This window comes from Rattus norvegicus, chromosome 11, assembly GCF_021556685.1.
Source record: "Rattus norvegicus strain SHRSP/BbbUtx chromosome 11, alternate assembly SHRSP_T2T, whole genome shotgun sequence".
Classification (NCBI taxonomy): domain Eukaryota; kingdom Metazoa; phylum Chordata; class Mammalia; order Rodentia; family Muridae; genus Rattus; species Rattus norvegicus.
In genome coordinates this window covers 81,500,595-81,515,274 of record NC_141544.1, presented here as the reverse complement: position 1 = coordinate 81,515,274, position 14,680 = coordinate 81,500,595, and the positions used below count along the sequence as shown (strand labels likewise).

The 14,680-nt window shown below is 44.3% G+C and overlaps 2 protein-coding genes across 10 annotated transcripts in view; one reads left to right on the top strand and one right to left on the bottom strand.

Annotated features, from left to right (window-relative positions):
• The window catches only part of Drc9 (dynein regulatory complex subunit 9), a 40,952-nt gene extending 30,850 nt beyond the window's left edge, over positions 1–10,102 (bottom strand). The window contains exons 1-4 of one of the 5 annotated variants that reach the window (NM_001433929.1): positions 9,862–10,102; positions 7,984–8,054; positions 5,703–5,961; positions 51–232 (exon numbers count right to left, since the gene is read on the bottom strand). In NM_001433929.1, coding sequence (NP_001420858.1) covers positions 51–232; positions 5,703–5,961; positions 7,984–7,991 — 449 coding nt within the window. In that variant the 5' untranslated portion in view covers positions 7,992–8,054; positions 9,862–10,102. The remainder of the gene's footprint in view (positions 1–50; positions 233–5,702; positions 5,962–7,983; positions 8,055–9,861) is intronic. The other 4 variants (NM_001433928.1, NM_001014230.2, XM_087576700.1 and 1 more) reach the window with 4 other exon arrangements.
• Positions 10,103–10,380: 278 nt separating this feature from the next.
• On the top strand, positions 10,381–14,288 carry Rpl35a (ribosomal protein L35A). 5 transcript variants are annotated; one of them, NM_021264.4, is made up of 5 exons: positions 10,381–10,409; positions 11,018–11,062; positions 11,255–11,407; positions 12,701–12,845; positions 14,212–14,288. In NM_021264.4, the coding sequence occupies exons 2-5, from the start codon at positions 11,052–11,054 to the stop codon at positions 14,233–14,235; spliced, it is 333 nt and encodes a 110-aa protein (NP_067087.1). In that variant the 5' UTR covers positions 10,381–10,409; positions 11,018–11,051; the 3' UTR covers positions 14,236–14,288. The 5 variants fall into 5 exon arrangements, with proteins under 5 accessions (NP_067087.1, XP_087432955.1, XP_087432959.1 ...); XM_087576829.1 differs by having other exon boundaries at positions 10,381–10,455; XM_087576833.1 differs by having other exon boundaries at positions 10,381–10,642.
• The last annotated feature ends 392 nt before the right edge of the window (positions 14,289–14,680 follow it).

Below are 14,680 nucleotides of genomic sequence, written 5' to 3'. Positions count from 1 at the left end.
ACCTTCCTCACCTCACAGTTCACTCCCTTCCCAGGTCTGCTCTCCCTTACCTGTCATTCTGGATTTTCCTCATTGTCTCCAGAGTCATCGTGGTCTGCTTTGTTGCTTTTTTAAAGAAAAAGTCCTGCCCTCTTTGTTTGCTGTCTGACACCACGGGTTTGTCTTTAGCTATCAAAGAAGCAGATATTTTTGGTGTGCTTGGAACCATAGGTGCTCCTTCATGGCTGGTTTTCTAAAAATAAATGTCAAAGATGCTGTTTCAGGGGTTGAAGAGCTGGCCCAGCGCTTAAGAGCGCTCGTTCCTGCCGAGAGCTTCAGTTCTACACCCAGCAACCATGTGGTGGCTCACAACCACCTGTAACTCCAGTTCTAGAGGATCCAACACCCTCCTTGGACTTCTGTGGGCACCATGTATGTGCACGTGATGCACAGACATACGTGTAGGCAATACATTTGCACACATACAAAAATCTAAAACAACAAGAAAACCGTTTTACAGTGAGGAGACAACACTAAGAGGACCGCCTGTTTTAACGCTTTTCTCCAGCTACACTCCATACTCCAAACCACCAAACCACCTCGCCTGCTCTTTCTCGGCTTCCTGTCTTTATGCATTCTCTCTACCATTCCCTAACTTGCCACCTGGTAGACCATAAGATAAAGATCTAAGGTAAAACCTGGGACTGAGGGTGTAGGCCAACGGTAGAATGCATCCATAGTATGTGGAAGACCCTAGAGGCAAGCCCCAGGCTCCCAAGTAAAAGCCATGAGAAAGACTGGGAGACTTTCAGTTCTAACGCATGGGAGGGGGAGGGGCGTTGGGTGTTCAGGGTCATCCTTGGCAACGTTATTAAATTTCAGGCCAGCCTAGGCTAAGTGAGACCCTGCTCGAAACTACTACAAATTCAATAATAAACAATAAAAACAAATAAGCAGAGCCCCGTAGTTATTTATAAAATGTCTTTGCTGTAAGCATTTACCACATTGTAAGTATAAAATATCAATATGAGGTCATGTGTTCCTTGAGAAATGACTGTGTGGGAGAGACATCGGTTCAAGCTCTTTCTTTTTCTCTTTTTTCTTTTTTGTAGGGTTTTTTTTTTTTTTTAATTTGGAGACAGAGTGTCTCTGTAGCCCTGGCTGTCCTGGAACTCATTTTGTAGGTGAGGCTAGCCTCGAAATCAGAGATCTGCCTCTGCCTCCCAAGTGCAGGTTTTAAATGTGTGTGCCATCACCACCTGGCTTCCCTTTAAATTCGCCATTTTCTTTTCTTTGACCCTGCTTTCTATTTTTCACTGTTTTCTTTCTAGACTAGGAATGGGGCCTTGTGTATGGGTTTCTCAGACTTTGGGCTAAACCCTCACTTCTTCATTTTCTTTCATCCCAAATTCTCTCTGGAATAAAGACGGGTATTATTCATATACGGTCATCTTTATAGCATCATTGCATAGTGTAATGCCTGGGATACATCAGAAACTCAAAAATGATCATCAAACACGATTCTAAAATACACAGAGAGCATGGTGGCGTGTGCCCATGGTATCAGGTCTTCGGGTGACGAGAGAATGGGAGTTTGATGCTAGCATGGGTAACACAATGATGCTAGCCTGGGCAGCATAGTGAGACAGACTAAACAACAAACCAACTTAAAAACTATACAGGATAAAAGGAGGGGTTGTACTAAAAAGTGAAGGGCAGTGTCAGATTTATGATGTGATTAGATGTCTTGAGGAACATATAGCAAAAGCCAAAATATTTTTCAGACCTAAATTCAAGTACCAAGAAACTATAAGATAGCATGTGTCTTCCAACTGATGATTCTTATTTAACCTGTTGCTAAATGGTTTGGCTATTGATGGTGATTATATGTTTGGACGGTAAAGCCAGCTTCTATATCCGAACCCTGGCCCTATTTCTTACTAACCACGAGTAGCCTGTGATCCCAATCTTGGTGAGGCAGAGACAGGAAGATCCTGGGAGCTTGGCTGGCTAGCCAAATGAGTGAGCTCCAGTTTCAGCGAAAGACCTTGTCTCACAGAAAGAGACCTTTTGTTTCCACGATTGGCTGCGTATACATGCACGATCAAGCATAGACAGACAGACACACAGACACACAGGCAGAAGTACAAGCATGCGCATACATCTTTCTAGAGCTAGAAAGGAGATTTTGCAGCTCATCTGTACTGCTCTTGCAGAGGACCTGACTAATTCCTAGCATCCAAGCCATGTGGCATCTGCACTCACAATGGACACACCTCACACACAACTAAAAATAATAAATCTTTAAGAAGTAAAATCTATAAGGGGTAATGTACTGGCTAGTTTTGTGTGTCAACTTGACACAAACTGGAGTTAACACAGAAAAGGAGACTCAGTTGTGGAAATGCCTTCATGAGACCCAGCTGTAAGGCATTTTCTCAACTAGTGATCAAGGAGGGAGGACCCAGCCCATTGTGGGTGGTGCTGTCCCTGGGCTGGTAGCCTTGTGTTCTATAAGAGAGCAAGCTGAGCAAGCTGGGGAAGCAAGACAATAAGTAACATCCCTCCATGGCCTCTGCATCAGCTCCTGCTTCCTGACCTGCTTGAGTTCCAGTCCTGACTTCCTTTGGTGATGAACAGCAGTGTGGAAGTGTAAGCTGAATAAACCCTTTCCTCCCCAACTTGCTTCTTGGTCATGATGTTTGTGCAGGAATAGAAACCATGACTAAAGGGGTTGGGGATTTAGCTCAGTGGTAGAGCGCTTGCCTAGGAAGCGCAAGGCCCTGGGTTCGGTCCCCAGCTCCGAAAAAAAGAACCAAAAAAAAAAAAAAAAAGAAAAGAAACCATGACTAAGACAGGTAATTAGAGGGAAACTTAGTTTTCTTCTCTTAGTATGAACTTCTTTGTCAGACATGGGAAGCAATTTACTCTGCCTAACAGATTTTGTCATAGGATCAGAAATAGTATACTCTCCACAAATTATATTTTATTTGTTGTGTTTTCATTTTCTTTTGTTTTGTTTTTTCAAGACATATTTTTCTCTGTGTAGCCCTGGCTGTCCTATAACTTATTTTGTAGAGCAGACTGACCTCAAACTCAGAGCTCTGCCTGTCTCCTGAGTGCTGGGATTAAAGGTGTGTCAACACTTCCCAGAAATGTGTGTGTGTGTGTGTGTGTGTGTGTGTGTGTGTGTGTGTGTGTACTCAGGTTCAGTTCCCAGCACCCACATTTGCTTCTTTTTTTTTTTTTTTCTTTTTTCCGGAGCTGGGGACCGAATCCAGGGCCTTGCGCTTGCTAAGCAAGTGCTCTACCACTGAGCTAAATACCCAACCCCCCCACATTTGCTTCTTATAACCCTCTGTAACTCCAGTTCCAAAGGGTCAGTAACTCACTTCTTTCTGGCTTCTGTGGGTACCAGGCATGTATGTAGTAATATGCACATATATTTAGGCAAAATATCCACGTTTTTCAAAAAAAACAAAATATTTCAAAAATGTCATTTACTCTTTGTTTGGAATGGGAATGTGTGCAGAGTGGGTATGAAATTCAGAAGAAGACCTAGGGAAATCAGCTCTTCTCCAACTGTGGGTCCCAGGAGTCAGACTCCAGTCATTAAGCTTGGCATGAACTATGAGCTTGGCATGAACTATGAGCTTGGCATGGCTACAGACTGCCAGCTTAAACTCACTGAACCATCTCACTAGCCTGGCCTGGAACTTTCTATGTAGAGCAGGCTGTCCTCAAAGTCCCTGAATCTTGTCTCTGTATCCCCAGTGTGAATATTACAGACATGAGCTCAAAGATGCCCAGAAGTCATCATTGAAAACATAATTATTGACATGGTAAGGTTTCCAAATATTTACAAAAGCAAGCTACAACATATTCAACAACAAAAACAGTTATTTTTCATTAAAGCTGTAGTGGGATGATGTGATGTATTCAAAGACTACATTTTGTACCCCAAGGTCTTGCCCCAAGATGAGCAGATCCTCACTTACAACAACTTTTGTTGTGTAGACCTTGCCCCCCAATTTATCCATGATTGGCTAATAAGGATGCCTATAGTCTGTCGCTAGGCAATAGAGAGGCAGAGGTAGGTGGGGCTTCAGTTCCCAGGCCTGATGTCTGAGGTAGGGACCATGAACGGAAGCAGAGGGAGGAGGAGCAATAAGAGGTTGACATAGGGTAGGTGGATTGTGGGTGCAAGGCCATGAACAGCAGCTTGTGGGAGTAAGAGTAGCCAAATGTAACCTGGCAAGTTCTATCTGAGGGTTATTGACAGGGAAGTAGACAAAATGGCTTAGAGGGTTGATATCTGGCCAGCTCTACTGCTTTAAGGCTTATTATAAATATAAAGGTGAGAAGGCTAGGCTGATTCCAAGATAGGCTTCAAATTGGCAGTAGACTAGGTCTAAATCTCTGTTTCCAAGAACTGGGCAATTCCAGGCAAGTCCAGGCTTGAGGCAAGGACAATGGGTCAGCAGCAGTTTCTAGACCTCCCCAGGGAGTTTCCAGCCCCCACACCCTGGGAATGGAATGTCCATTGTCTTAGTCAGGGTTTTACTGCTGTGAACAGACACCATGACCAAGGTAACTCTTATAAGGACAACATTTAATTGGGGCTGGCTTACAGGTTCAGAGGTTCAGTCCATTATCATCAAGGCAGGAGCATGGCAGCATCCAGGCAGGCATGGTGCAGGAGGAGCTGAGAGTTCTACATCTTCATCTGAGGGCTGCTAGAAGACTACTGGCTTCCAGGCAGCTAGGACTAGGGTGTTATAGCCCACGACCACAGTGACACACCTATTCCAATAGGGCCATACCTAATAGTGGCACTCCCTGGCCCAAGCATATACAAACTGTCATATCGGTAGAGATGGACCCAACAGATTAATATAGAGGTTGCCTACCCTGGAATTCCCTAATGTGCTTTTAAATCAGGCCTGAAAGCTGACTTGGTTGTCTCTCTATCTTGGCAATGGGAGACCCCAGCATGCTGGACTTCTGCAGAATAAAACATTCTTTGGGCTTACATACTGTTTGAGACTGGAGTATCATTCTTCGGCAAATTATGGACCCTTACAAACTACAAACATTTTTATGTCTTTTATTTGGGAACTAAATGATCTAAGTTGGGGTAAATATCAGATAAATATCACCGCGACACATGCAGTATTAACAGGGTCCAGATGAGTCTCCTCCCCGTACAAAAAAACTTCAAGTGTGATCTCAGTATATGTGCAGCAGCCCCACAACATCCAGAGGATAAGTCCCGGGGCATCCTGGACACTCAAGCCCCTTCCGTGGAGCTGCTGCAACGCTGGCATACGATTTATGTGAATGCTCCCAGCATTTAAAACAGGCTCTAGATGGCTTATGGTGCTGAACACAATGTACAATTGTTCTACTGAGATGTTTAGGGAAAGACGATAATGGGGAAAATTCTAACAATCTGTGTGCACTGAAGGCTGATTGTGCAGTGTTTGCACAGACCTAGCTTGGAGCCTTCTGGACTAGCGCCAGCATACTGCAGAAGCATACTGAAGTACCCTAAGCTATTTGTCACTGTTCCTGCTTTGGCTACAGACCACAAGCCACTGTGATCTGGCCTTTGATTTGCTGTAAAGCTGCTGATTGCCAAGCTAATTTAATGGCACAGTTAGTACAATAGTGGAGAGATCCAAAGGAAAGAGAACAAGACGGAGAGGGGTGAGTGCACTCACCTGGCTGAGGCTCTGCCTCCTTTCATACTGAACGGGAATGATGTAGCCTAGAATAGAGAGCTGGTCAATAATGTCCTCCATGATTGCAGACACCCTCAGCACATCTAGAAGGGACAGTGTGTCTATGACTTCTGGGGAGGTCTCTTCCTCTTCCTCTTCTAGCTCTTCTTCTGCAGGTTTAGGTGGCTCTCCTGTCACCGCCATAGTGACCTCTGGTTGGAAAACCTCTGAAAGAGATCCCGTGGTTTCCAGCTCTTCCCTAAAGCAGAGAGGAAAGAAAGATTAGATCAGTGGCTAATGTGGAAATATTACTTACCCTCAAAAACACAGGTAGCATGTTGCCAAGGACCAGTCTTGGCTTGGAGAGGGGTTCTGACAGAAGAGGTGTTTGAGAGCAGCGAAACGAACGACTCAAATCGTGGGTTACAAGCTCACGGCCTGTGTTCTGCTCGAGACAGCTTTCCAAGCAGTTCTCTCTTGGTGTTCTTAAAAACTTTCTGGATAACTCATCTCTTGCAGATCAAAACCCCAGCATTTTTTTATTTACATATCAACATCAGTCAGTACCCCAGGTTCCCTTTTGATTATCCCAAGAATCAGCATCCCATGACCCCAGCCTCTTGTTTCTTAGGAGACAGCAAGCACATTTCTTTTTAAACATTGCAAAAGAATTCAGAGATTTGTTAAGTATACTCAATAAATTAGCTGAGTGGGAATCCCTGAAATTACTGTTTCTATCTTGTCTGTGCCTGGACCTCTCTGTCCCAGGCTGACTTTGAACTCAGGAATCTGTCTGCTTTTGCAAGGAAAAAAAAAAAAACCTTAGCTGGGTGGGATCTCCTTTGATCATCACTCCCTAAATCTTTTTATTTCCTTCCTCAGTATCTTTCTAACAAGTTGGCTCACATCGCAGCTGCCTCTGCTCCTTTAGATCTGTAAAGCTCCTTGTACAATTCATATTGCATCCTTACACTTTATTTACATAGTTGAGAAATTATGTATTTTTAAACTTATGTTTTTAGAGCTCTTTCCACAGCCTTAAGGGCCGTCCTGAAGGTCCTAGCATTTACCATTTTGCTAAGACATAGATACACCCTCAACTCCTGGACTCATGCTGCTTCTCATTATCATGGACATTAACAAGGAAGACATTCCTCAAATGAGGAAAATGAAAATATGTACATTATTATAAGAACCAGCCTTACACTCACAGCAGCCATTGAGGCCCATGCCTGCTGGCCCAGTTCCAGGGGCAGGAACCATGTCATTCCACCCCTACCAAGGCTATGCTGGACTCGGGCACCATGTAGATCAACTCCTATGAACTTCATGTTGTCATATAACATAACTTCTATAAAAGACCAAGGCAGCAGGGTTGCATGGGATTCTGCCAAAGACCCTCTAGTAGGACCAACCAAAGGCAATGTACTAGCTGGGAAAGCCATGCTGTTTGGCTATGCTGATGCATTTGAATTTGAGCCACAATTAACTTGATGGTGCTGAAGGTACTGTATTCAGATGTTAATCCCGAGGGCCTCATGAGTACTGAAACAGAACATGCTAGCCAGCCTCTAAGGTGGCCCACACAACTCTTTCTGGTCTTTATATCCTGGTATGGTTTTCCCTACACTGAGTGGGGAAACCTCAAGGATCTGGTGAGAGAGAAAGTGGGATTTCCAGAGCTAGGTGGTAAATAATATGGCCGCTTCTCTCTCACTCAAAAGCCCACTCCCAGGGAAGAGCCTCGTCTATCATGAGGACACTTAGGGTACCCTGGCCAAGTCCAACCTTCTGGTTAACCTTGATTGCATCTAGAACCACCTAGGACATGGCTGTGACGAATTTGTAGACCAGGTTACTTGAGAGGGGAAGACTTACCTGACATAGACTGGATAAAAAAAAGAAACCAAGCTGAGCCCTAGCATTCATCTCTCTCTGCTTCCTGACTGTGACCAGTCCTTTCTGCTTTTGTGGCCACACCTACCCCTCCGAGCGGGAGCCGAGACAATGCCTTTCATGTCTTCCCCAAACTGCTTCTTGTCTGACATTTTGTCCCACAAGTGAGAGAGAACTAACCGGCACAGACCCCAAACCAGAACCGTTTGCTAAGTGCTCCCAAACACCCAACCCGCAGCAACTCCGAAAGAAGAAAATGTTTATATTTTAGCTCATTATGTTTGGGGACAGTTCGTTACATTGTTACAGATAAATAATCCACAGAATTCAACAGAGTGCATGCTGCAACAGTACATGGAGAAACAAACTAGAACTTGGAACATACCCTTCCATTCTTCCACAGTTACTTGTCTTGCCCTCTGAGGTACAGTTATAATTTCACAGGAATGGAGTAACCTATAGTAGAAAAGAAACACTGAGATCAGCTGGAGGGAGTGGTAAATCTTCGTTCCTTTATCCCCATGCTCTTTTAGTAGGAGAAAAAAAAAATCATGGAACCACAAGAGCTATGATTTACCTCCTTAGGACAGCAGGCTCGTGGGATGCGAGCTCCATGTCTGGTCCACCAAAACAGAAATTATACTCAGTGCGGTCTTTTGCCTCTTATGGCAAATTGTCACCCAACACAACTTTAGTACGCGTCCTTGTATTCTGATTTTGACTGCTAGTCACTCAAGAACAGATTTATTTTTGATTATTTAATTTCTTCTATTATTCTCACCTCTATATTGAATTACACGATTCTGCCCTGCTCTGTCAGAGAACGGAATGTATTGTAACTTGACATAGAACAATCGAGATCATGTTTGGAAAAACTGTATTTTTTCTAAATTAAATTTTATGCACATTGATATTTTGCTTGAAGTATGTCTGTGTGGGGGTGAACCGGATTTACAGACAGTTGTGAGCTGCCAAGTGGAAGCTGGGAATTGAACCTGGGCCCTCTGGAAGAGCTGTCAGTGCTCTTAACTGATGAATCATCTCTCCGGCCCCAGAAAAACCTACATTAATCCTGGACATTACTTTCATAAGTTATTATTCTTCAAAGCTGGGCATGGTGGGAAAAATCTGTAGTTACAGTACTTGGAAAGTAGAGTGGAATCATGAATCCGAGGCCATCCCTGGCTCAATATAGGGAGTTTGGGGCCAGCCTAAGCTACATAAGAACTTGTCCTTCCTGTTAATTGTGCGTGCGTGTGTGTGTGTGTGTGTGTGTGTGTGTGTGGTGTGCATGCATGCCTGCTTGTCCCTCCATGCAATGTGTGCATACAGCATATTTCCTAGAACTGAAGGTACAGGTAATTGTGAGTGTCCAATGCAGATACTGGGAATCAAACTGAAGACCTCTTTAAAAGCCGTATATGCTCTTAAACATCGAGCCATTTCTCTGGTCCCTGTCTTAAAACAAAACAAAACAACAATAGCAACAAGAACAAGTTGCCTGAGTCTGAGGACATCTTCTGACCCCTGAAAGCACACACGTACATGTGGAGTATGCTAGTATGCATAAAGTTTTTTTAAAAGGAAGTTTTGATCCTCCAACATACCACATGTCTTATCTGCTTGTGGAGGGGGTGGGGAGCAGGAGTGAGATTTTTACTCTGTAGCTCAGGATATCCTTGTACACATTATATATCTCATACTGGCCTGAAACAGAGCAATCTTCATACTTCGGCTTTCAAAGTGCAAAGATTACAGACACAAGAGCCAACATGCCCACCTTGCCCATCCCCCACTCCCCATCTCCCCGAGGAATAGGCTGCAAGAGGGCATTTATTTACTGCTGTGCCCTCCAAGTCTACACCATTCTTGGTAGTGGTAGTCATTCAGTAAATTACTCTCTGAATAAATGAATGGATCCATCAGTCTCCCTTAATTAATACACAAGTTAGGAAATGTAAATCTAAGTCTATTAAATTCATCTTCATCGGCCAAATCAGGCAAAGGATAGAGGAACGAATACATCCATCTCTCATTTCCGCACACCCTCTCCCTTTTTTCAGATGGGATCTTATGTCGCTCAGGCTGATTGGCACTCCGTATGTAGCAGATGGTTTCTGAAGTTCTGTTCTCCTGCTTGCACAACCTGATTACTGGCAAGCACCGAGACCCCCGATTTGCCTCACAGGTGCTTGTTCCTGTTAAGATGGGGCCTTGCTATGTAACTCAGCCTAGCCTCGAATTTGTGATGTGATCCTCCTACCTCAGTCTCAGGAATGAACGCTGAGGTTAACGGGCAAGGGCCACCTGCCCTGTTTGTTAATTGAAAGATGAGAGATGAGAGAAAAGAAAAGAACAGGAAGGTAGCGTTCCTCCTGCCTTCATGCTCCAGGTTTTGCTCTCTTCAATAGTAGGATCCCAGGCTCCATTCTAGCAAGAGGAGAAAACACTCAACTTTTCCTCACCTCTCTACCAGCCGGGTTGGAGGCGGGAACCAAACTAATGGGTAGCTATGGCAACGTGACGCGCAGGCTTTTTTTTTTTTGTAGGACCCTTGATTTCTTCTTAGTCGACTACAATTTTGCCTTTCTTTGTTCCTAAATAATACGTGTTGCCGCTTACACAGACGAAGAGGCGTGACAAAAAAAGTAAAGTCTTTGAGCGCGGCTTGGCTGAATCGAGTCTCTCTCTGACTTTTGCTTTCTGGCGGAGCACAAGCGGCCTAAGCGTGGAGAGGGGCGGAGCATGCATCCCACAAGGCCGCGCGGCGGGTCTTGCCTTCCTCTTTCCGCCATCTTGGCGTCTTTGGAGGTGAGGGGGAGTTTCTGCTGCTGAACTTTGAGGGCAGATTTCTAGGGTGGGTCTAGTTCCATCCCTCCCCGAGGCAACCCCGCATCTGGGAGAATCTGACCGCCTGAGATTTCTGGGGGTTCCAGGAACATGGAGGGCGGGATGGAGGAGATGACGGACTGATGGTGTTGAGGCCCCGACCGGAGGAGAAATCGCTGGTCTCGGTTGATCTCCGGCTCCGGAGGAGTGAATGGGTGCTTTTCCCGGTCTTGCTTGCCCAGGAAGCGGTGGTCCCTATGAGCTGGTCTCCCCGCACAGACCTGGACATTGCATGTGTTATTTGTTGTGTTATGTGCTGATTGAGGCATGAGTTTGCCTCCGGGTTCCTTATGGGGTTCTAGAAGTTAAGGCTTTGGTGAGTCGTCCTCCCACCTAGCGCTTGCCCACGTTTCCGTGCAGTTAGTTGCCATTCGTTGTCAGTATTTTGCCAGGCTCTGCTTCTGTAGGTGGCATGGCATAGGTAAGAGTTCCACATGCTTGAGATGCTAACTGAATTCGTCTAACGCGCCGAGAAGTAATGACAGGAAACGTGCTGCATGGCTTTTAATCGAGCTCTCGTTTCTTTGCAGGCCTGCTGGGAACAGGACTTCTAAAAAAACAAGTATGTCTGGAAGGTACGCGATTTCACTATAGGATTTTCCTACTTTTATTTTTTTTATATTAAACGTGAAACCCAAGTTTAATGCGGGAGGGGAACTAGATATCTGTTGTTGAAAGCTGGGGTAGGAGTTAATCAAAACAAATCGTGGTCATTTGCTAAATGAAAAGTTGTGATTGGATAGTCATAATGTCTCTTTATGTCTTAGGCTGTGGTGCAAGGCCATTTTTGCTGGCTACAAGCGAGGCCTCCGGAACCAAAGAGAGCACACGGCTCTTCTTAAAATTGAAGGTGTTTATGCCCGAGATGAAACTGAGTTCTACTTAGGCAAGAGGTGTGCTTATGTGTACAAAGCAAAAAAGTAAGTATGTTTCTATGCCTTTTCTTAGTTGGTTTCTCTCTCTTTTTTTTTTTTTGACTAAAAAGGTAGGGTGTTAGTGAAAATCGATGCTGGCTGTTGAGCCTTCTTAGAGGAACTCTAAGGAAATTAGAGAAGGAATCCTTTGTTGGTATTGAATATGTATGTATCCTTGGCTCTTAGAAAAATTACAAGTGTAGAAAGTCCCGGTGTAGGGGTTGGGGATTTAGCTCAGTGGTAGAGCGCTGGCTAGGCTAGCCAGCGCAAGGCCCTGGGTTCGTTCCCCAGCTCCGAAAAAAAAAAAAAAAAGAAAAGAAAAGAAAGTTCCGGTGTTCAGTCCCCAACATGGTTAAAAAGAAAGATTACAGCTGTTGATACCTTTCTTTTTTTTTTTTTTTTCCTTTTAAAGGGCTTGTATAATGCCTTCCAATGTATCTTGATTCATTTTCATTCCTAAACATGACAATTACTAGAACAGATTTTTGTTACTGTATAGTTTCTGTGAATTCTCACATCTATATGGGATTAGATGATTCTGCCCTGCTCTATCAGAAAACAATTGATTGCTTTATGTAGAACAATTGAGGTTACATTTGAGAAAACTTTTTATAAAAAAATTAAGTTAGGGGCTGGGGATTTAGCTCAGTGGTAGAGCGCTTACCTAGGAAGCGCAAGGCCCTGGGTTCAGTCCCCAGCTCCGAAAAAAAGAACCAAAAAAAAAAATTAAGTTAATTTTTATGTACATTGGTATTTTGGGTTTTTTCTTTGTATATCTGTGAGGGTGCCAGATTCCTTGGAACCAGATATTTTGGTGAGGTGTGGGCTGTGTGTTTTAAGGTGGGTACTACATTGGCTCTCTGGTCCCTCTTCCTACTGGGAATTGAACATAAGGCCATATGCCAATTGGGCCTCATATACATTGTCAGGTCATGAGCATGTTCATGAGTCTTACGAGCGAGCCAGCATTCAGGAGGCAGACCTGAGTAGGGGTCATGTCTCAGTTTCAGGCTAGTTGAGACCTCGGTGGTTTATTTCGTTCCATTATTCTCATCTTTCAAGTCCTCGTTTTGCAGCTGTCATCCCAAGTAGGCTTCATCACTGTCTTTCCGAGTTAACTCTTACGTCTTTAGCAGTCATAGTCTTATGTATATGAACTGTTGAATGAATGTTGTTGCATTCCCCCACCCCCCAATTTCTCAAGGTGTTCTGTGTAGAAAGTAGAGGTGGAAGCCACCAGATCCTAGGAAATGTCAGATTGGTGTTTGACCTCATGCTTCTTATGTCTTTTTAAACCAGCAATACAGTGACTCCTGGAGGCAAACCAAACAAAACCAGAGTGATCTGGGGAAAAGTAACTCGGGCCCATGGAAACAGTGGCATGGTTCGTGCCAAATTCCGAAGCAACCTTCCTGCAAAGGCCATTGGACACAGAATCCGTGTGGTAAGTACTAGTTGCAAAATAAATGGCTCTTTTGATCCTTCCTTCCGTCCTCTAAAAACTTGTGAGTGTACAAGTCCTGAGTATAAAACCATTCCATAATTGGTGACTTACGTGAAAAATACAGAACCCCCTGACCGGGCAGGGTAAAGCAAGTGAGGGAGTGCGGGCAGTGTGCAAATGAATGACACTTAAGTTTCAGTTGTCATTAAAGCATCCTGAGAGCATGAATACTTGGACAGGATTTATGTGTGCCTTTGAGACAGTCTCACTGTGTAGCCCTGGTTGACCTGGAACTTGTTATGTACACAAGGCTGATATTTTAATTTGAGGCAGGTTCTCACAAAGTTGTTAAGGCTGGCCTAGAACTTGAAAGTCCTCCTGCCTTAGCCTTCTAAATCGTTGGGATTTCAGGCCAGTGCTACCAGGCCCATCTTATGCTATACCTGTTGGGGAGTTCTGAGGAATGTTATGTTTTGTTCGTGTCTACCATCTCAGTACTGCCAGAGTAGATAGAGACTTTATCCTGTACTTAGAAAGCATGCTCATGCCAGGTTTCAGGACTCTGGCTCATGTCTTGGACATACTGTGTTGAGATTTTTGTTTGGGTCCATTTATAGTATACTCTAATGGTGGGAATGTTGGATCAGTGCCACCGTACCTGACTTGCATTTTAATTTTAGGGCTGTTATTTTACATTTACGTGTATGTTTGTAAACACACATGGCACAGCAGTCTATGAAGGTCAAAGGGCAGTTTGTAGGGGTCAGCTCATCCACTATAGCATTTGCAGGAAGTCAGGCGTGGTGGCTGGTGCCTGTGTCCACTCAGCCCTTTCACCATCCCTTGAGTTGTGTTTTGGTCTGAGTACTGATTTGGGGCCTGGGGTTGATAGGTCAGTTAGGTGGCCTGACTAGTTAGCATTCAAAATCCTTGGGCTTAGGTACTGGGAGGGGGGCGGAATGGTGAGTTCTTGGGACTGAGGAGGTGGTTCCGTTGGTGAAATGCTTGCTGCACGAGAATAAGATCTATGTTTTTTCCCCAGCAGTCACATAAAAAATTTAGGCACAGTAGTGTCGGTGTCTGTAATCCTAGCCCTGGGGAAACGGGAGAACCTGGTGCTGTGGGACAGTGAGCTCTGGGTTCATTCAGAGAGAAACCTTTCCATCTCAAAATGAAATGATCAGCTGCTGAGAATGTACGTGCTGCACACTGATGAACATGTACAAAACGAGTGTTGAGTCAAGGCCAAATGCTGGGCAAATGCTTCCTGTCAGGATAAAATCACCGGGTGCATTTTAGGATGAGGGATGTGGTAATGGAATATTTATCATTCACCTAATGTTACTATGTTTTTCTTTTTCCCCAGATGCTGTACCCATCCCGGATTTAAACTAATGGAGAGTAAATAAATAAAAGTAGATTTGTGCTCTTGTATTTTTTTCACATCTGTCCTAAATTGAGTTTCTCTGTTAAGGTGGTTGGGGTGTACAGCATCTTTGGAGTGCAAGGAACTTCTATGTAATAATATTAGACAAAATGTTTTGCTGGGTGAGGTGGCCTATACCTTCAGTGCCAATACTCAGGCCTGCCAGGACTGTAGTGAGAGCCTGTCTCAGACCAAGTTTTATGTTCCTTAATGCTGGGGCATAACAGGGCTAGATGAATAGCCTATAGGAGAGATTTCCGTTCTAGATTTTTAGTGAAAGAAGCATTAAATTGTTTTAGGCCTGGGGTAGAACTCACTGAACCACTTAGCTATTGTGCCCTGGTTTGGGGTGCTGTGGGTGTGAGGTGAGGCACCATATGGTACATACATGCTCTCCATACAAATCCAG

Excerpts from the sequence above, each read along its gene's own strand:
- Rpl35a (NM_021264.4), top strand. Across the intron at positions 11,408-12,700 it reads TATGTGTACAAAGCAAAAAA|CAATACAGTGACTCCTGGAG; the intron begins GTAAGTATGTTT and ends TTTTTAAACCAG. Across the intron at positions 12,846-14,211 it reads TTGGACACAGAATCCGTGTG|ATGCTGTACCCATCCCGGAT; the intron begins GTAAGTACTAGT and ends CTTTTTCCCCAG.